This window comes from Solanum stenotomum, chromosome 8, assembly GCF_019186545.1.
Source record: "Solanum stenotomum isolate F172 chromosome 8, ASM1918654v1, whole genome shotgun sequence".
In the NCBI taxonomy this organism is placed as follows: Eukaryota; Viridiplantae; Streptophyta; class Magnoliopsida; order Solanales; family Solanaceae; genus Solanum; species Solanum stenotomum.
Window position 1 is genome coordinate 20,433,166 of NC_064289.1, and position 22,055 is coordinate 20,455,220.

The window sequence follows — 22,055 nt, forward strand, 5'->3', positions numbered from 1 at the left end:
GATATAGTTCATTTTTATATGAAACTATACTTTCTGATTAGTGAAACGAATTCAATGATCCTGCAAACTATGTATATGATAAAATTCTTGATAATCTTATAGGGTTAAATTAAATGTATATAGAATTTACTAAAATGTCCTTTAGAACATGTTTGAATAGATCCTATAACTTGTTATAACCGAAAAGTCACAAGGGAAAACTACATAAATGGGCCATAAAATTCAAAATAATTACAAGTTCATATCAAAATTCAAAGTCATTCTTAAAATATTCATTCTCTCATAAATAATTACAGTGCATACCCCTCATTCATTAAGAGTGATAATTTTTGTTTAACTGATATTAATGTATCAACACTTTTATTATTGTATCTATTTGAGACTGATCTTGCTGGAGGGAATGATCTTCAGACTGACCTTTTGGGAGGATATTGCCTGTTGTTGTTGAACAGTACTCTACTTTGGGTGCTGGACAATGGATTTCTTCTTTGGAATGGATTGTTACTTTTGGACATGATAGTGAAGGGACTAGATATGATACTGATTTAGTACATGGGATTGATGTTGTGGGATGGACTGAACCTGTAGAAGGCTTGTTGTTGGACAACAATTTAGATGATGCTCATTAGCTGAGACAGTATGTTTTGTTAAAAGCGTTGTAAAACATTCCTTGTTTCTGTTATCAATAAGTGAATATTTTAGCTTTTTTGTATTTCTGAATTTTGTGGTTAATGAATTTGTTGCTTGTATTTGTAGATCATCTACTTGGTTTTGTAGATATGGAGTTTTTAGTAAATCAGTCATGTTACTGTTCATATCTTTTTGATGTTCTCCTTTGAGTTTGAGTAGCATGGACCCCCTCTCCCTCAATATAAGGAAAAGAGAACCTAAGCAGTGAATCACTCTTTTAGATTTTTTTGGAGCTCATTTGCACAGTAGCACCCGTCTCCAGCAACACAAGAGACACAACTTTTTATTTTTGGTCTTGCTTTTATGATGATGCTTCTTGTCATCATATCATGCAGTACCTAAGGCAACACGTAAACTAAGCTGTGGTGACATTATTTCAATAGCATTTTGGCGTGACCTAGGGATAAGGTCTATGTATAATCTACCCTCCACACACCCCATTTGTGCAACCATACTGAATATGTTATTACGTTGAAACTGTATGAAATTGTTAACTGTCAGTAATGAGAACAACACTAAATGAAGCCGCTTTGTCCTTTATATCTTCTTCACCCATTTCATTTGCTAATATTCCTTTGTCTTAATTTACCTCCTATGAATTATGATATCTCTATTTGGTGATTCATTGTCAACATAAAGATTGTTAGCTACTGAAACTTCATGTTATAGCTATATTACTTGTATATGTATAAGTATTAATTCTTACCTTCATATTATTGCATGTGAACCTTCTTTTAGATATATAAAACTCTATTTGCCTCCCTTGTTCCTTGCTAATGGAACATACTCTTTGTTTGTGATGCTGATTTTGCTTAATTGATTAAGTTCAGTAATGACTGATTAGTCTTAATATACTTACTTTGAATGATAATTCCTCTCCAAGTTCAAACTTATTAATATCTAATGTAATAAATGTAGGTGTATCATTGACGACCAAATTCAACACAACAATACTAATTGGTCCACTTTATCCACAACACGAGCAACTACAAGCATGGTCCACTCCTTAATATGTTCTCACTGTCTTTTTTTTACATATCAAATTAACATTACCAGCAATGAACCTTCTTTGAGATTATCTGCAGGGTCAGAGAGAACAAAGGGACACTTACTTCATTTACTTTGAGGAGCACATCCAAATCTGGATCTCTCATCACCATTCCAGTAGATGAAGAAGTCATTGCAAACACCGAATCCGAAGAAGATGTTAGTAAAAAATGCATTCATTATTTAATGTTAAAACTTACTACAAATACTTACATTCATTCTTTTCTTAATACAGGGACAAACATTCTCAACTGAAGTAAAAATGTCATTCCCAAGTGACCAAAAGAGATGCTATGTTTTGGTATGTTCCAATTGTGGACAAGAAGTCCGTTATCCAATCATCATAAAAATTCACTGAATGAATTGCAACCAACATAAGATGCTCATCCCCATGTACTTTATTACTACACCAACAATATCAATTTCTTTTAATTTTTAATAACAAATAATAGTATTTTAACCATACAATAACACAGGTGTCGATTTGATGTAAATCTCAAAGATAGCTCTGGCTCAACAACTGGGATGATTATGAACAAAGAAGGAGAAAAACTATTATCCCTAACTGCAGAACAAATTTATGAAAAAGCTTCCACTAAGGTATATGTCCTAACTAAACAATATATATATAATTTTTACATAACAAACTTACCAAAATGATTTTTTCACTCTCCTAGAGCAACTGTCCACCTATGAAAGATGGACACGCAAGCTTTATCAACAAGATCTTCTCTATTCGAGCCAAGAAAAAATTTGCCCATACTTCAAATGCAACTGCTACAAAATTATATATCCAATCATGCGTTGAAAAAGAAAATATCACACATTCTCTTCCAGCAGCACCATACACAATCAATATCTAAGAAGGAAGCAAAAGAAAACAAACAGTTGAACCAGAACAAGTGAGTGAACAGGCTGAATCATCATCACTCAAAATGAAGCAGAAACTGGAGCCACCAACTCTAGAAAACCCAAACTGAGGATGATTACCACCTTTCTGCTCCTCATTCTTTCTTCAACTACTATTTCTTTCTTTCTTTTACAGTATATCACATACTAACCAAACATTTTCTTTCAAAACAATTTTTATAGTTTATCCAAGTGTTTTGGCAACAACTTTTGAATACTGTACAGAAAAGGCAAGTACAATTTCATTTGTTTTTATCATAATCCCTAATACAAATGTTTAATGTTATGTTTCTACCTTACAGGAAATACAAAGCTTGCTCACTTTTGGATTTCTCCATAAATGCATCAGTTCCTCACCCACTTTGTACAGTTTTGGCTATGACGCAAAGGTCAGCAAACTTTATTGCTAAAACTTCTCCAAATGATCACCTTCTCAAACAACAACTAAATACTTCACTTTATTTTTTAGTACTATTTTTATAAATACGTAATATATAAAAAGTTATCTTAGATTAATTAATTAAATGTGAAAAGAGAGTAGTTTGTTGTACTTTCCACATAGTTTTTCTAAAGTCCAAATAGGCGAAATGGTCAGATAGACCCTTGCACTTGTATGTGTTTGTATTCTGAACGTTTCTACTTAACTCGTCGTCAACAGAACCCTTTTAACTCAATAAAATTCACCATCTTAAACTCTTCTGACCATTGACCAAACTTATGTGGCAACTTAATTGTTGAGTTGGCATAAGTACGTGATTCTTTGTTGAATCTTGCCTGTTGGTTATTTGAGCTTCGTTTTCTCATGCATGATAGTTGGTGTGTTTTAACTGAATTTGGGCGTTTTCTGTAGGTCTCATGGTCGACAAGGCTGTTTCATCACAGGACAATTTGGTCATTCTTGTTTTCCTTTGGTTCAAACTGTGTTCTGGTTTCTGCTTACAGATAAGGAGTCATGTACAATTTTCACAGTTTCCATGGATTTTACTCCCCTGTGCTTCGTCTCCTTGTCAGTATATTTTTTTTTCATCTTTTGGGTTTATCGTATGCATATTCTCTTAAGTGATTGCTTTGTTTTTGAGGTAATGATTTTATTTGTTCTTCACTTTTTATGTTTTATCTTCTTCGCTGTCCTCGATTAGTGCTTTTATTTGAATTCTCTTCGTCTGTTTGATATTGAATCTTGCTCGAATTTGGTTATTCCCCTTTGTGTGCTTTGGCGTGTTGTCGCCATAGTTGGTTTACTATGTGAAAATCACATTTTGGGATGACAAGAGCAAAACTTGCACTTTGCTGGAAAATACAAATCTTGGATTGTTGCACTGGACATTTAAAGTGGCTTTTCTAGAAAAGAATATATTTGTGAAATAGTATCTTCAGGGGTCATTTTTGTGATGATTGTGATTGGATATGTGTTAGTACCATCTTCATAGTATTTGTGTGATTTGGGATTATATTTGGAATCATCCAAATTCTTCAGTTTGGGTTTATATTTCATACAAAAGAATCCATCATTTTAAATTTTGTGGAAAAAGCCTCATGTTTGGTCTTAGTCTTCGGACGGAGACTTGTTACCCNGAGTGTTAGAATATGAATAAGTTTATACAATCCTATTAGAATAGGAATATGTTTATACAATCCTATAAGAATAGGAATAGGTTTATACAATCCTATTAGAATAGGAATAAGAATAGAAATAAAAATAGGAATACTAAATAGTATCCTACTTGGTAAAGGATTGTATTCTAGGGTCTATAAGTAGGGTCTCAATGTAATAATGTAAACAACAACAACAACAATTCAATAATATTTTTTCAATAATTCTCACATGAGTTTTCTGATTAGTTTGTTATTGTCTACATAATTTGCATATTTGTTTAATTTCAGCAGGCCAATCTATTATCCTGAAGGCCAGCTAATTTCAAAAGGTCTTCCTTTGGTTATCAACGTTTCGCTTAACCATACAGAGAAGCTTTGTGTCCTGAAGACAAAAGCTCGATTGCTTAGTTTGTTGTATTTGAAATCTTACATCTGTGCCAGTCATTTCTTTGCATTCCACTTCCTAGGACAACAATATAAGAAACTTGAAATATTGCTTTAAATTTTTTTGCTTCTGCGGAAACTATAGGATCTTTTAATTATATACATCTTATGCATTATGCATCTCCGCGATCAAATCATTACAGAACTTATATTTCACCCTACTATTGACCGTGCTTTTATGACTTCTACCGATTAACAATCATCTTCACCACATTATCGATACAATGACTCTTTCTTTTGCTCAAGTAACTTGTTGCAGCAATAAAGTTGCACTTTTTGGGAGGTGTCCACAAAACTTGAAATGTTGAAACCACAAATTTCCTTCCTTCCTCTTGGAGAAATCAGAAGAGTACTATGAGTATTTTTGGGAGGGCCGGTTGCCAATGTTCAGATTGAATAGTAAAATATCAATGCTCTGATTTTTGTGAGCATGTACATTATTGTCCCTTCAGCTCTTTCTTATCTTGCAAAATTTGAACATCATCTTACTGTATCTGGTGAGCAAAGGGCTGAGCTGCTGAAAATGGTTTGCTTCTTTCTGGTAAATCTCATTTTGCTTAGGGCTCTGGTCGAATCGACTGTTGAGGGTGCTCTCTTAAGTATGGGTCCCCATTATTTGGATGGAGAAGATTGCAAAAAGATCGAGCAGTTCATGACTGCTTCCTTTTTGACAAGGACATGCCTTTCGTCTCTAGCATTTTTAATTACAAGCAGTTTCTTGGGTATATCTTTTGATTTATTAGCTTCAATTCCTTGGATTAACAAGAAGCTTCAAAAGTTTCGTAAAAATGACATGCTTCAGCTGGTACCAGAAACAAGTGAGGACTATCCATTGGAAAATCAAGACATTGATAGTTTGGAGAGGCCTCTGATTCATGAAAGGACTTCAACTGTGATTGCTGACAACAATGGATTTTTACATGATGCCTCTCCAAATGAAATTGATTTCCCTGGACAAAATTTGTCTAAATACCCTCCGGTCAATCGAACCTCACCAGTTCCAAAGCCGAAGTTCGATTTTGCACAGAATTATGTTTGCTCCTCTAGTGGTCCCTGTTGGTGCAGTTTACTTTGGGTACAGGTATGTAGTTGACAAGTACAACTTCCTGTTTGTATACAGAATGCGAGGTCTCCCTGCTGGTAATGATGGGAGGTTGATGGATATTGTATTATCAATCATGAGGTTTTGCGTTCTAATCACACTCGAAATTATGTATCTACTTATCGTATTTTTATCCCTGCTCAGTATGATTCTTTTCAGCCAGCTTTATTACAAGTTATACAGACTGTTGACAACATTGTCAAAGTGCCAACTGATTCTGAAGTGTTCTCACAACCTACATTTGATTGGGATACATATACTACATGACTTATGAATAAAACCAAAGATTTGTGTTGAGATTTTATTTATATTCTTATTTTGTAATAGGATGTGTTTCTGCACCTATCAGATCTCTCTTCTCTTTTCTTGGTTCATCCTTTGGATGGAACATTTAGTTGGAAACAGATATTTGGCTTAGGACCACAAGAGCACATGTTATAATGTCTAACTTGGTTCCACTATATTAGTAGGATCAGGTTCATTTAGTTGGAAACAGATATTTTCTTGGTTCATCCTTTTTCTAATGCCAACTGTAAACACTTTCAAAATCAACTAAGTTTCGTTTTATAGATCTTCATATCCAACACACTCTACCCTCCCCAGACCCACTTGTGGGATTATATTGGATGTGCTGTTGTAGATCTTCATAACCAATCATTTTTCCCCGAAGCTAATTACTTACAAGTTGTCATCTTTTTTTTTTCTTGGCAGGAAATAAATTTGGCAACTTCATACAGCGGCAGACACTTTTTCATGGAGGTATGTTTGTCTTTGCAATATATAATGCATGCAACTCTATAAATAGTATCACTTTCCTTGTTTAGAAGGATCACACACACCACACATATGCGTTTTATCTTTTAGACTGTTTCTAATATTAATGCGTTATGTAAATGCTTTTCAAATATAAATCAGGAACCGGTAGCACAAGGTGGTTTGCTTCCTTCATTGATGGCCAACAAAGCTGATGAAGTTTATGGGCTCAGTAGTACTAATTCTAATTCAGTTCTGCTCCAAAAGACTCCGACAGTTGGTGCCAGGCTTCCTATAGTAGGAAAAATAAGTACTTATAATAATCAAGGGGTAAAGGTAGATGCACCTGGATTCAAACTTGATGATGAAGCTACTAGCCACCAACAACAAGTGCAAGAGATGGAAGGATAGCAAAGACCCTGAGGTAAAGTTTTACCGTCTCAAGGCCAGGATGCATGCATGCGCTCTATTAATTGTACTTTAATTGTTTCAAATATTTCCGTTTTGTTGCCTGCAGCTTCCAAGAGTCCTCTGAGACGATTGCAAACAGAATGCAACTGTTCCATTGTATGTACACTGACACAAGGCCTCCAACTACCAAATCCGTTATTTATAGAAGGATCCAAGGAAGAACAACCTAGTAGTATAAGAAGAAATTACATATTTCTCAAGGGAGTCCTCCAGTAATAATTAAGTGTTTTCCTTTTTAGCTAGTTTTCGTATAATTTTCTTGAGTATTTTCCTTCTTTCTAGCAAGTGTAGTTTTAGAAACTTCTTGTAAGGCCTTTTGGATTGCCCAACTTGTTTCTACGTTTGAATTTAAGTGTTTGAATCATAATATTAAGCTACAAGAATATGAATGCAATCTTGTTGTCTTCTNGATTTGATTTGCATAGTTCCATTCGTCTTTCCGGTGACTCCTTAAATCTGATTTGCATAGGGTTGTGCCATCATTCCAACCCTACCCGTATAATTTTTCTTTTTCAGTAGGGTCGTGCCATCATTCCGACCCTACCCATATTAATTTTACTTTTTCAGCTGAGTCGTGCCATCATTCCGACCCTACCCATATTATTTCTCTTTTTCAATGGGGTCGTTCCATCAATTCGAGCTATCCTATATAATTTCTATTTTCTAGTTGGGTCATGACATCATTCCGACCCTACCCATATAATTTTATTTCTTAGATTGTGACCACTTTTAGCCATCAAATCTAATACTCCGACATATGAGCATGTTTCGGCCAATTTTTCGATGACTTGTTTAATATCGACTCGTCTATTGATTCCAACATGATCCATATACTTTATACTAGATTTTGAGCACTTGCAATGACCGTTGCATTGTGAAGAAGTATATATGGAGCGACCACCTAATTTTGTTGCTCAGGGGGAGTTTAGTAGCCTTGTATGTTGATTACGTAAGTCACTCTATGGTCTGAAACAGTCTTTGCAAGCTTGGTTTGGGAAGTTCCAACACTGTAATTTTATCACTCTGTATTTTATTGGCATTATGCATCAAATTCAGTATTTCATGAGAAGACCAAGCACATTGAGATTGATTGTCAATTTTGTGAAGTTGAGTGATCAACTTGCAGATATCTCACCAAGCCCCTCATCGGTCCGCGTGTTAATTACATTTGTAACAAGCTAGGTACATGAATTGTATGCACTAGCTTGAGGAGGAGTGTTAGAATATGAATAGGTTTATACAATCCTATTAGAATAGGAATATGTTTATACAATCCTATAAGTATAGGAATAGGTTTATACAATCCTATTAGAATAGGAATAGGAATAGAAATAGAAATAGGAATACTAAATAGGATCCTACTTGGTAAAGGATTGTATTCTAAGGTCTATAAATAGGGTCTCAATGTAATAATGTAAACACAACAACAATTCAATAATATTCTTTTCCTATATTTCTCACAGGAAGGAACAAAGCGAAATTTTCATCTGAAAGAGCATGAATGACAGTCTGAAAGGTACACATATACAGTAGGGCTTATTTCTTTTCTCAGCAATTCCAATTTTCTTCTTGTTTATTTATATGAATTCCACTGTTCCATTGTTTATTCTCTTTCATAATTATCCCCATAAACTCAAGACTGATATGTTATGCATGGTGGCTTTTCCATTGGATGTTTGACCAAGAATTTATATGATAGCTATTGCTATTAGCTTTTTTTTTTTCTTTTTTAACCGAGAAATCTGTGACCCGCCCTTTGGACCAATCACAACCTTCTAAACTCGGTGGATAATGGGCCCGTCCCTCTACCCTTCTCCACTTAAATACCGGGCTTTACTTTGCATGGTGTGGGGCTTGAACTTGGGACCTAAGCCACAAATCCTCCACCTTTTGCCACTCAAGCTAGGCCTTGGGGGCTATTGCTATTAGCTTTTATAGAGCTCCATTTTGAATATCTGCCTGGTCATGGGACTGGTTAAGTATGGATCAAAGTATTTGTTTTGGTGTTAGCAAGCAATGGTTCGTTATTTTCTCATCATGAAATTATCCCGTAACTTTTTTTTACGCTTTTATTAGCCATGCATGGAGTGTGAACTAGGCAAACAAATTCTCTTATTCTGCAGGCTTTCCCATTCATGCTTAGGTGATTGGATGATCTCATAAACTGCAGCAGATGTGTTGCTATCACATTTTGTTTTAAGTTGCAATGTTTGGAGGTTTGCCCTGTTTCTCAAGGAGCAAGATCCCCCCTTCAATTTGTGCTTTCATGTAGTTGAAGCCCTCCAACTTTAATTTATAGTACTCATCTGATGTATCCCCCCTACAAGGAGTGCATCTTTGTTTGGGCCCATAACTGAACCCAACTTGTTTGGTATCAAGGCATAGCTATTGTTGTTATCATTTGGAAGAAAGCATATAGTGAAAATGGTTCTAACTCATAAATATTAGCAGTAATTCGAAGGATATGAGAATAACTGGATTTTACGAAGTTAAAGAACCATTTTTATATATGACACTAGTTTATTGCCATGTCTAGACTAATTAGTGGTTAATAGTTGTAAGTCAATGATGGAACATCTCACTCTGTTGTGTAGCTTTTGACCTTCCCTTTTGCTTTGCCAGTACTTTTGAATTCTGCAATTTTTTCTTTTTGAAGAAAAATGTTAGAATGGTTTTTGAAGATGCCATTTTTAGCTTTAACATGTTGTGTCACTGTTTCATTTTATGCATGTTTTATTGATTTGTCGTGGAGCAAAAGTTCTAGCATCATGTAATAATGCATTCACACTCATGGCATTTTCCCATCCAATAATGGGTGTTGAAGTCAGCGTTCTGTATGATAGTTGGTAATTACTTACTTTCAATCATTTTCTTTGAAGTTCATAGGAAGAGTGAAGGTAACAAGACCAATCAGTCTACATGATTGTATATTGTCACACTGTAGTTTAGTTACTTGTTGCTTCTTTTACCAAGTTTAGACGGTGAATGCAATGACTGACTTAAGAAAAGTGTTGTTCTCACGTGATTTTCACCTCAGTGATGCTCTGATGTAATGTGGTCTTTGTGATGATGGTTGGTCTTTTTAACTCAAATAAATAAATTTCAAAGTGAAAAATCTCTGCCAACTTCTTTTACTGTTAGTTGATAAATCAGATGGGAAGGTTGCTTATAGTATAGGAAGAATTCTCTTTGTGGGGACGGCCCAGGCTCAAGGTCACTACAATTACATTTTATACCTTGTTCACTGTTATATTTGTTATATGCTTTGCTTCAGTCTAACGTTCTCCAACATAACAATCGAATATACAAATTACATTAGACAGCTTTTTAAATTTTCCTGCAGTTCCATCTTGAGAGATGAAAAAACCATCAATACACTTTGCATTTTCTAGGCAATCCTTTGATGCTTGGAACTCTACAGCACAAAGACCAAATCCATATTCACCTGCATCAAAATAGCTCCTGTAGTAGTCAAATCCATGTACGACACAAAACCATCTGTGACAATCCTTTGTACAAGACACTCATAAATTCTCCCCTGTCAACATTTAAGATTGATGGTAATGATATGATTATTCATGCTCTCATATCATAAGCTACATGGAACTTCTAGTTAGCTTACCTAGAGTCGAGTAAAAACATGTCATTCTTCTAAAAATAGCTAAATTTGGTTTATCATTAAAAGTTATTGAGCATATTTTTCTTGTAGATCACTTCCCTTCTCACAACAGCAGTATTAAATAGCTGCTGCACAGGATTTATTATTGAATTAAGACAATGGACTAATACCTTTACCACTACTTGAGCTGTGAGTTGAGCACACCTCTCTTTTTGACAAACTTCAGACACTGGACTACCTTTACCACTACTTGGCATGAATACTGTAGCATTATGGTTAAGAGGAGAACCTAACTCCTCCAAACCTGGAGTAAACTGTAACCTTGTTTGTACCTCCATATTGTCTGCTTCATGTTCTTCCTCTATCACATCCGCCACCTAGGTAACAGTTATATCATCTTGTTGTACCTTGACTTTTTTTTTTTGTTTCATTTGTAGAGTTAGCTTGAGAGAGTGACATGTTACCTTTTTGTAGATTTGTCATTTCCCGTTGAACAAAGTTGCTGCCCAGATTAACCCTCATGCTCACCAAGTGACTCTAGAGATTGAGTTGAAAATTCTTGTACCGGTTTTCAAATTGACCATGGGTAATCTGTTCACTGAATTTTAGTTAACCAGGCTAGCCATCTGATTTTATTTTATAGTTGTCTCCAGTTCCAGGTCCGAGATAAACATAGCAGATGTATCTTTGACCTAACGTCTGTCTTCATCTGAAATAATAGCATGAGGATTTGATGCATGATTTCCTATTCACTCTGGGTTGTTTGAACACATACCGAGTCCATCTACCTTCGATGTGATTGTCTGCGAAGAAGTAGTCGTCATACAGAGGGCAAGAATCTTGAAATAATTGACCCCTGTCACCATTTGCAGATTAGGAGTGCAGGATTTATTTAGTGTGTTTGCGCGCAAAATGTGTCACAAAACAGGCTACAGTCCAGAAATTGGCTGTTCTTACTTTTGGAAAAGAAGTTGGTTTGTTTGCTGATTTAATCAATGATCTAGATCAAAATAATAAGTTATAAAATTGTAATGGGCTCGGCTAATAGATTTAATGGCCAGTTAGCTACACTACTGGTAAAAAATTTGTGACCTGCATTTAGTCTTTTAAGCAGTATACAATAATCTATTTATGAACTTTCAAGTTATTCTCATCTTTATACTGAGTTGGTAAACAGAAATGATTTGTCACATGTGCATCTCAACAGATATGTAGAATGGTTTGAGCGATTTATGCTTACTTTCTGGGGACTTGGACTCGTTCTTGTTTCCGGTTTCACTTTTCTCAATGATTTGTAGAATAAGCTCAAGACAAATTTCACATGCCCATGTCTTTTTAGTGCTATCTTAGTTGTGCAATTTGCTATGATTTTTACTTTTGACTTGTATTTAAAGAANTCCATCTACCTTCGATGTGATTGTCTGCGAAGAAGTAGTCGTCATACAGAGGGCAAGAATCTTGAAATAATTGACCCCTGTCACCATTTGCAGATTAGGAGTGCAGGATTTATTTAGTGTGTTTGCGCGCAAAATGTGTCACAAAACAGGCTACAGTCCAGAAATTGGCTGTTCTTACTTTTGGAAAAGAAGTTGGTTTGTTTGCTGATTTAATCAATGATCTAGATCAAAATAATAAGTTATAAAATTGTAATGGGCTCGGCTAATAGATTTAATGGCCAGTTAGCTACACTACTGGTAAAAAATTTGTGACCTGCATTTAGTCTTTTAAGCAGTATACAATAATCTATTTATGAACTTTCAAGTTATTCTCATCTTTATACTGAGTTGGTAAACAGAAATGATACGTCACATGTGCATCTCAACAGATATGTAGAATGGTTTGAGCGATTTATGCTTACCTTCTGGGGACTTGGACTCGTTCTTGTTTCCGGTTTCACTCTCCAACAAAGTAAGTTTTCTCAATGATTTGTAGAATAAGCTTAAGACAAATTTCACATGCCCATGTCTTTTTAGTTCTATCTTAGTTGTGCAATTTGCTATGATTTTTACTTTTGACTTGTATTTAAAGAAAATGTATTTTCAGACTTGGTGTTTTGTAGAGAGTATCTTTATGTCCAAGTGGAAAGCAGTGGGTTAATTGAAAAATTGGGATGAAAGAAATGGGTTAGAGAGTGAGATACTCCGAAATCTTACACGTTAGAGCTCTCTCATTCTTATTGCCCGCTGAAATTAGAAAGTCTGGTGACACTCATTCTTTAGCTTTAGACAATACAAAAACCACTCGCTCCATCTACCTACACATACCCTTCTTTCCGTGGACAGAGATGCCCAAACAAACACACCAATAATAGCTCTGGGCCCCTACTAGTCAATGTTCCACTTTCTCAAAGTATAAGTCACACAAAACAATACTCCTCTCTGATCCCTTGCCAACTTAATTATGGTTCACTCAAACCAAAACTCCTAAGCAATGTATACTAAAAATCTCTCTGTGTTTTATACACAAACCTCTAGCTAATCCATGTCAGTGACCTTCTAGTACATGAAGCAAACTTCATTATCTGTCCTTACCAAATAATATTTGCTTAGATGCGACAGGCTGTTGAGGCCTAAGGCTACTCTAATTTGGCATTCATTTTCTTACGAGCTTGGTTGTTTTTTTTTAATTATTCTTAGCTCTTTCTTACGGCTGAAACTCCTCTTTCAGGATGAAATGATAAAAGTTCTCTTTCATGTGACCCTTTTTTGTTAAGCAATTTGGAACGTACGAAGTTGTGAAGGAGGAAAAGAAAACCAATAGACTAAAGCTAACCAAAAGGTATAATCTGTCAAAACACCTGATTTTTTAAATCGGAATCTGCACCTTATCTCATACAAAGCAACAATTTAGGTTTCAAGAGTCCGTTTAATTAACTTTTATCCACAAACACTGTTGTGATACAAGTATTTCAGATTAGCTTAATTGGTTCTAATTGTATGTATTAATGAGTCTGTAGTACTGCTTATATACAAAGAAAGTGAACAGATTACGCTAAATAAGCTAATTCCTACAAAATTAAATACGTACATGTGTTCAATATAGGTACAAATTCTAATTGAAGTGTCTAAGTGAATTATGCGGACAACTTTAAGGGGCCAGGAATAATTGCCCGGTATATTTTAGGCTATTGATCAGGCACATGTTTACGATTTCAAGTTATAAATATCAATATGGAAGATAAAAGTACATATGCATCATTACAAAACTCTAATATGCAAAAAACTAATTATGACAACTAAAAGGACAAAATATAAAAAAAATCCCAAGGAAAATACAGAAATAAAATATGGGGAGGTTAGAACCCGGCTGTGACAATTCAAAATATATGGATAACAATTTAAAGATAAGGATGACAAGTTGTTGAATCATCATTAATTGCTAAACTCCTGCATCATGGTGTTTAAATTTCACTATTTCATGCATAACATCAATGTTCTTCATCGTTCTTATAATTTGTGGCGTTTATATACAAATCTTTCGCTTTTGACGCAGTTAATCCATGTGTTTCAGTCATATCCAAATCTTTTGGATTACCTCTATATGGGAGTTCCCATTCAAAGTGGTGGAGTAACTGTGCCAAAGGAAGTCCAACANAAGGTATTACCTGTAAGTGTTTTCTTCCGGCTGCCATGGTAGAGTACAAGTTTTATGTGCATAGAAATTGAGTTCTAGGACAATAATAGGGTAGAATTTGAAGGAAATAATATTACCCAAGTGAAAGACCTAACAATGATTTTATAGAAGAAACTTATTAATCTACAAATAGTAGGTAAATAACTCAATGACTTGTAATTTTTGTACATTAAAAATATGTAACAAGGCACTCCTATTTATAATACTAATACTAACAGCCAAAATATACTACTAGAACTAGGAACCTATAAAACTAACAAATCATAATTAAACATAAATAAGAATATACCATAAATAATAAATCCTAAACTAGTAAGGAATCCTAAATTACTTAGAAATCCTAATCTTGGTTTATTTCCTAAATAGCCTCCCTTAAATCAAGATCTTCAAATGTGACCATGCCTAGCATCTTCTTCAATTTTAATGGCTTTGTGAATATATCAGCAACTTTTCTTCGGTCTTGCAATATTCAAGCATTATCTCTATCTTGGACCAAGTCACGAATGAAGTGCCATTTGATTTCAATATGTTTGCTACGGCCATGAAAAATTGGATTCCTTGTTAATGCAATTGCAGACTTGCCATCACAAAATATTTTTGTAGGCCTATATTGCTTGTGTTGAAGAAATCCAAGCATCCTTCTCAACCATAATGCGTGTGTAGCACTACTTGTTGCAGTCATATATATACTTTGCTTCAGCAGTTGATAAAGCAATAACTTGTTATTTCTTTGAAGATCATGAAAATACACTAGATCCCAAATAAAATGCATAGCCAGAAGTACTTTTTCTTTGCATCATATCATCATCCCAATCACTATCAGTATTACTATCATTAGTCTTTGAATAAAATATGTCATCAGAGTGTGTACCTTGAATATATCTCAAAATTCTCCTGGCGGCTTGCAAGTGAGATTGACGCGGAAACTCCATAAATCTGCTAATTAATTCAACTCCATAAGTAATATCAGGCCTTGTAGAAGTCAAATATCTTAGACTCCCTACCAATTTTCTAAAATATGTAGCATTAACTAAATCACCAGTTCCATCTTTGCTCAACTTCAATTTCTCTTCAATAGGGGTCAAGATTGGTTTGACTTTGTCCATATTAAATCTTTTCAAAATATCACTCGCGTATAAAGATTCCATCTTTCAATTGAGGAACTTCAATGCCAAGTATAAGCACACAATGAGAATATCTCCATCAGTATTGAATTTTATGTATAGTGTATTCTCATAAGGACATTTATGAAAATCATGTCCCATAAAATAAGAATCAATGCGAGTATACCAAGCTCTTAGAGCTTGTTTCAACCTATATAATGTCTTCTTCAACTTGTAAACTTTATTTTCTAAACCATTTTTGACATATCCCATAGGCTGCTCAACATACACTTCTTCCTCAAGAACACCATTCAAGAAAGCAAATTTAACATTCATTTGATGTATTTTCCAACAATTATTTGCAGCAAGAGAAATAATCATTCGAATAGTATCAAGTCTAGCAACATGAGCAAATACCTCAAAATAATCAATACATGCCTTATGTTTGTATCCTTTAAAAACTAATCTTGCCTTAAAGCGGTCTACTTCTCCAGATGGTTTGTATTTGATTTTGTACACCCACTTGACTTCAATTTATTGTTTTGAAGGCGTCAAATCTATCAACTCCCAAGTGTTATTTTTCTCAATATCATGAATTTCTTCATCCATTGCATTCATCCAATGATCATCTTTTGCAGCTTCCTCAAAAGTAATTGGATCACAATCGGCAAATAGTGCAAAGTTCACAATATCTTCATTAGATAAATTTTTATTATTGTCAACAATATAATCTTGTAAACGGGCTGGTAGTTGGCGATTTCTTTGTGGACGAATCAATGTTTCTATTTGAACAGGACGAGCTACTTGTTCCTATTGATATCTTCAAGAACTTTCTTTCTCCATAGTTGAAACTATTGGTTCAGACCTAGACAACTCATAATTATTCTTTGATTATTTCCAAGTTTTGTATTCATCAAAAGTTACATCTCTACTAATAATCATCTTTCCTGTATCTGGATTAAATAACTTGTATCATTTTGTCTCATGACTGTAGTCAATAAATATACATTTTTTGTCATATCATCTAATTTTTTTCTCAAAACACCAGGAACAAGAGCATAAGCAAGACAATCAAACACTTTTAGATGAGAGATATTTGATTTCTTACCAATCCAAACTTCTTGTGGAGTTTTTTCAAAATTGGAACGAGTTGAACATCTGTTTAGAACATAAATCGCACATTAGACAGCTTCTGCCTATAATTCTTTGAAAATATTTTTGGAATGCATCATTGATCTCACCATATTCATCATTGTTCTATTTTTTTCTTTCGGCTACATCATTTTGTTGAGGAGTATATCTAGCAGTCAGTTAATGTTTAATGCCACACTTCTTCAAATAGTCATCACAAACAAGAAACTCAGTACCCCTATCAGTTCTCAAAGTCTTAACGAAGTACCCATTTTGTCTTTCTACATAAACTTTAAAGATTTTTAAGACTTCACATGCATCAGATTTATTTTTCAAAAAATATACCCAAATTTTTCGACTGAAATCGTCAATAAAAGTAATAAAGTATTTACTACCTCCATTGGAAAGAACTTCAACCGAACACAAGTCTGAGTGAATTAGCGTTAATGGTGTATTAGCCCTCCAAGCTTTGCCTTTTTGAAAAGGTTCTCTATACTTCTTTTTCAAAATGCAAGACTCACACTTTGTATCAGGAAAAATCAACAGAAGGCAAACCATTAACAATTTTATCTCTTGCAAGACATTTCAAACTCCCAAAATTCAGATGCCCAAAGCGTAGATGCCACAATCTTGTATCATTAGATTTAACAGAACTAAAGCAAGGTAAATCTCCACGGTTGAGATTAAGAGGCCACAAACAACTTTGATTCATTTTTATCGTTGCAATTAATCTTAATTTATCATCGCTAATAGTGTAATTCCATACTTAAATCGCAAGTCATATTCTTTTTCTGTCAGTTGTCCTAAACTCAACAAATTATGATGAAGACTTGGAACATAATAAGCATCAGATACAAAGTGAGAAGAGTCATTTATTGAAGTAATTGGAATTTTTCCTATTCCAATAGTAGGCACTTTTGAGTTATCACCAAGTCTTACGGTAGCTCTAAATGATTCATCTAGATCAACAAATAATTCCTTATCCCCAGACATATAATTGCTACAACTTGAATCTATAAATCATTCATTCCCTTTATTTTTTTCTATTTATGAGCTAGAAAATAATAATGTCTCTTGTTTATCTCTATAATTTTCAGTCAATTTTGCATGCACCTCTCTATTTTCAAACTTTTTAAACCAACAATCTCTTTGATAATGTCCAAATTTTCCACAATTATGACATTGAATTGTTGATTTGTCACTGTTTTACTCGAAAAATATAAATAAAAGAAAAATGACTAAGTTTTCAAAAAATCGATTAAACTTATGATTTAAGAGAAATCGAATTTCCAAAAGAATAGAGTCGCCACTTAATTTTTTAGTAAAATCAAGAAAAAATTTAGGGTTTTCAAAAGACTCAAACAGATAAAATCAATTGAAGAAAAGGGGTTTGAGTTCGATGTACATTCCGAGAAGGTGTTAGGCCCTCGGAATGTCCGCTAACTTGCAGTTGACCGGTGATTTGACTAATTTTTAAAATTTTAACTAAGTAAAAGAACTCATAACGACTTTAACTAATTCTTTTGAAATCTTAACTAAGTAAAAGAACTCATAACAACTTTAACTAATTTTTTAAAATCTTAATTAAGTAAAAGAACTCATAATGACTTTGACTAATTTTTTGAAATTTTAACCAAGTAAAATAACTCATTTATTTAACTTATTTATTTATTACTATTTTTTTTTTTAATCATTATTACTTTTTAAGGGGAAATAAACTAGGGGGGGGGGTCATTTTAAAGAAAATAATTTGTCGCATTGACAAAAAAAATAAAGCTAAGTAATAACTAAAAATTATAAATATTTTTAGTTTTGAATATATATAAAAGAATGACTATCTTTTGAGGATTAATTTAGTTAGACCAATTCAAATAGAGGGTTAGTCAATATAATAACAAATAGATACAAGAGAGAGGAAATATTGATTTTAGGCTTTTTACCCAAATTCCAATCTGATGGGCTTTTGGCCCAAATCCTGTCCTAATTCTAAAATGTCATAAGTGAGGCTTGACCCATTTAGATTTAATCCGCTGCCAGTCACTTTGCTGGGCCATTGGGCCCATTTTTCACTTGAATCTACTAAGATTGTCTTTTGGGCTTTGGCCCCTTTTGCCTTAGCATTTGTATATACTAAACATATACTGCAGCATATGGACTGTATGTTAGCCCATTTTCCTGTGTATTGAGTTGTATACCAAATGCATACAACCCATTTTACCTCCTGCAACCTGTATTTCGATTTCCCTTTCACTCGAACAATGATGAGGCTGCCTCGCAGAAAATCAACTCGAGGAAATGCAAGAGAAGAGTCCGAAATAGACCCGATGGCATCATATGCAACAAAAGTAAAAAAAATAAAAAATTAAAATAAGAATTAGTAATCAAAAGTAGCAACTTGAAACTGTAGTTCCAAACGGTAACAAATATTCATCAATTTAGGAAAAAACAGTAATGCATCCAATTGAGATTTCAAGCAAAGCAAAATAAATTGGAGTTGAATCAAATAATATAACAAACATTTGACAGTTTATGGCCTACAAATAAAAAGTCACTACACTTTGACAAACAAATAAACACAGTGGATAAAATATAAATTCTCTATATGACCACTTAACAGTAAAAACAAACAAGAGAAAAAGTTAGACAAACTGAATTTAGCTAGAAAAGAAAAATCAGTAGGATATGTCATCTGATGAATTCGACTAGATAAATCAAAATGATGAAAACATACTATCAAAATACTGCAGGTGGCAAACAAAATGATCGACATATAAGCACGACAGAAAATTCAAGATAATAATATAATAAACTTAAAGAAGTGCTATCAACTCATAGGATACGGGAACGAATAAACGGAGACATAATACCAAGGAAATTTCATGCCGACCAATGCTTTATTGAATAAGCAGGAACTAGATTATTCTAAATCAAGAAAATCATGGAATGAACTTGAGCTAATGTAACAAGAATCACAATCAATCTCACAAAGCTCTTTTGTATTCATAGTCGAACATTTAGCCAACTAAGATGAATAAAAGAACCATAACAAAATTTGGTCACCAAAATACTACAAGAAAAAATAAATAAATCTGATGACCAGACTCAATCAAAACATGCTGGACTTCAAACAACCAGGACAACATCAAAACTAATCACAACTATAACAGAAGAAAGGTAAGGCCGTAGGGAAGATGACATGGACATCCAACCTTTGTCAAGCAAATTGAAAACAGAGAACAAAGCAAAAAAAAAACATTTGAAATATTAACCATGGGAGGCAAATTACTAACCAAATTTGAAACATCACAGACACGAGTGCGACTCAACAGTTAAAGAGAGATCTATGCCGATATTCAGCTAACATTTAAGCATAAAAAAATATATAAACAATTGAGATACATAAGAGTCGAGAAGAAGGAGACAAAGCGAGATAAGGTTGAGGTTGTTACTTTCTTCGGGGCAGCGATTAGAACAAGAATGAGCTGGAGAAGAACCTTCCACAACAAACCTCAAACCATAACAATTCCGACAAAGTGAATGAAAGTGAGCGTGAACAAAGGCTGAAGAAAAATTTCGATTTTGAGAAACTACCCTCAACATTTGTATAAAAATAAATGTTGCTGGAAACTTGTAGTATATCTTTTTATAGCTAACTTGGTTCTATATTTTTCGATCCTCTTTTTTGACTCTTTTTAAAAAAAAATTCCTCTCCCCTTTTAACAGTAAATAACAAGCAACATATATAGAAGAGGAATTAGGGTTCGGAAAAGGGGAGGGAAAAACGGACGAATCCAAATTCAAATTCAAAACTCCCAAAACTCTTTCACCAATTTAGGAAAACACCATTTTCTCTGAAAAATCGCCTCATTCCGAAAGAGGAAAAAGGGGTAGGACGCATCCTGCTGTGATAGTACTGTTGAAAGGGACGGGAAGAAGAAAAAGACAAGGAAAATTGCAGCACTGCTCCTGTGTATGTTGGAGCTGGAATTGATTCACTCGCTGAAGTGGTTCACGCGTGAGGGATCGTTGGGGATGCTGTTGTATCGATTTTGCGATTGGTTTCTGGGTTCGCTTCGCTTTTTGCGTGAAAAAGACGAGAATATAGGGGTCTGGTCGGTCAGATGCTCCTGTTGTTGGAACGTAATGTTGTATGTATTGATTTGTTTGGGCTGGTTGGAATAGGAATCTGGGAATGGATCGGCTAAGTTGGGCTGACAATTAAGGGAGGTAATGCATAGAATGGGCTGGAAATGCTTTGAGCCATATTTTGCCTTGAAAATTAATCCAAGAAATGGACAAAAGGTGGCTATATTTGAATTAGAATAATAACTAAATGAATTGCAAACTTAGTCCACTTAACTTTAAAATTTAGCCAACTTAACTCAAATAGTGAATCCGACTAAAGATTAAATACAACGAATTAATATTAATTAATTAATGAGCTTTTTAATCTTAACAAGATAACTAATTAACTTAATTATAAACTAATAATTTAAAATTATAACCACAACCTAAGTTAGCAAATTAATAAAACACAACTTCCAAAATAATTAAGCTAATAAGCTAAATAACTCCAAATTATGAATATACTTTAAACCCAATTAATTCAATTGAAGATTTAATTAAAATAGAATCTTTTTTAGACGATTTTAGAATATTTAAGAAACACTAATTACATATATAATTATAAAATACTATAAAAATTGACTAAAATTACTTAAAGTTACCTCAAAAAATATTTAACCTTTTATAAAGTAATTATTCTTAATCTTTTGAAATTGAGAAGCTCAAAAATTAATTATTATCGGGGATGGTCAAAATTGGGTGTCAACAGTCATGTCTCTGGAAATTTTGATTATTTTTGTTTTTTCTTCCTAAAATTATTATTATTTCTTTATTGGTAAGAATAATTACCTCTACTCATATTCTTCTATATGTTTTAGATCTCACACAAGACTTTTATAAGGATCACACACAAGCTCTGATACTAATTTGAAGGAAATAATATTATCCAAGGAATTAATATATGCACAAGTGAAAGACCCAACAATGATTTTATAGAAGAAACTTGTTAATCTACAAATACTAGGTAGGAGGCTTATTTAAATAACTCAATTGGATGAATCTAATTTTCTGGAATTGTTAATCCGGTCAATGATCTTCCCTGAGACACCTCTCAGTTTTGACACCTTTGCTTTGCATTTAGTGCATTCTCAGGGCTGTGTCATGTTTTCTTGATACATATTATCAAACGTTAGTCATCGCAAATCATGCATACCTCAAATACATTGCATAATATAAACTGAAATAAATCATTTTGTTACACTTGAATCAGTCTTTTAGAGTTTCAAGAGAATTGTAATGGCAAAGTAGTCTATTAGAGTTTCAAGACAATTGAAATTACGGTAGTTTAGGGTTTCAATTAGTTATCTTTCCAACTTTCTAGAATCTTTTTTATTCATTTACATTTTTATACATATTTTTATGGGCAGATTATGTGTCATTTTATGCTTGTGAAAAATTATTCATTTACATCTTCTGTAGACATTTTACCCTT

At 33.8% G+C, this 22,055-nt stretch overlaps 2 protein-coding genes across 3 annotated transcripts; both read left to right on the plus strand.

The window, feature by feature from the left end:
- Positions 1-3,495: 3,495 nt before the first annotated feature.
- Positions 3,496-4,853, plus strand: LOC125874594 (uncharacterized). Of its 2 annotated transcripts, none has more exons than XM_049555508.1 (2): positions 3,496-3,656; positions 4,534-4,853. In XM_049555508.1, the coding sequence occupies exons 1-2, from the start codon at positions 3,502-3,504 to the stop codon at positions 4,742-4,744; spliced, it is 366 nt and encodes a 121-aa protein (XP_049411465.1). In that variant the 5' UTR covers positions 3,496-3,501; the 3' UTR covers positions 4,745-4,853. The 2 variants fall into 2 exon arrangements, with proteins under 2 accessions (XP_049411465.1, XP_049411464.1); XM_049555507.1 differs by having other exon boundaries at positions 4,531-4,847.
- Positions 4,854-4,855: 2 nt separating this feature from the next.
- Positions 4,856-7,393, plus strand: LOC125874590 (CSC1-like protein At4g35870). Its single transcript, XM_049555503.1, has 4 exons — positions 4,856-5,767; positions 6,500-6,547; positions 6,704-6,965; positions 7,059-7,393. Exons 1-3 carry the CDS (start codon positions 5,117-5,119, stop codon positions 6,950-6,952), a joined length of 948 nt encoding a protein of 315 aa, XP_049411460.1. The 5' UTR covers positions 4,856-5,116; the 3' UTR covers positions 6,953-6,965; positions 7,059-7,393.
- Positions 7,394-22,055: the final 14,662 nt, after the last annotated feature.

Excerpts from the sequence above, each read along its gene's own strand:
- LOC125874594 (XM_049555507.1), top strand. The coding sequence starts at position 3,502 with ATGGTCGACAAGGCTGTTTCATCACAGGACAATTTGGTCATTCTTGTT. Across the intron at positions 3,657-4,530 it reads TGTGCTTCGTCTCCTTGTCA|CAGGCCAATCTATTATCCTG; the intron begins GTATATTTTTTT and ends GTTTAATTTCAG.
- LOC125874590 (XM_049555503.1), top strand. The coding sequence starts at position 5,117 with ATGTACATTATTGTCCCTTCAGCTCTTTCTTATCTTGCAAAATTTGAA. Across the intron at positions 5,768-6,499 it reads GCAGTTTACTTTGGGTACAG|GAAATAAATTTGGCAACTTC; the intron begins GTATGTAGTTGA and ends TTTTCTTGGCAG. Across the intron at positions 6,548-6,703 it reads GCAGACACTTTTTCATGGAG|GAACCGGTAGCACAAGGTGG; the intron begins GTATGTTTGTCT and ends AATATAAATCAG.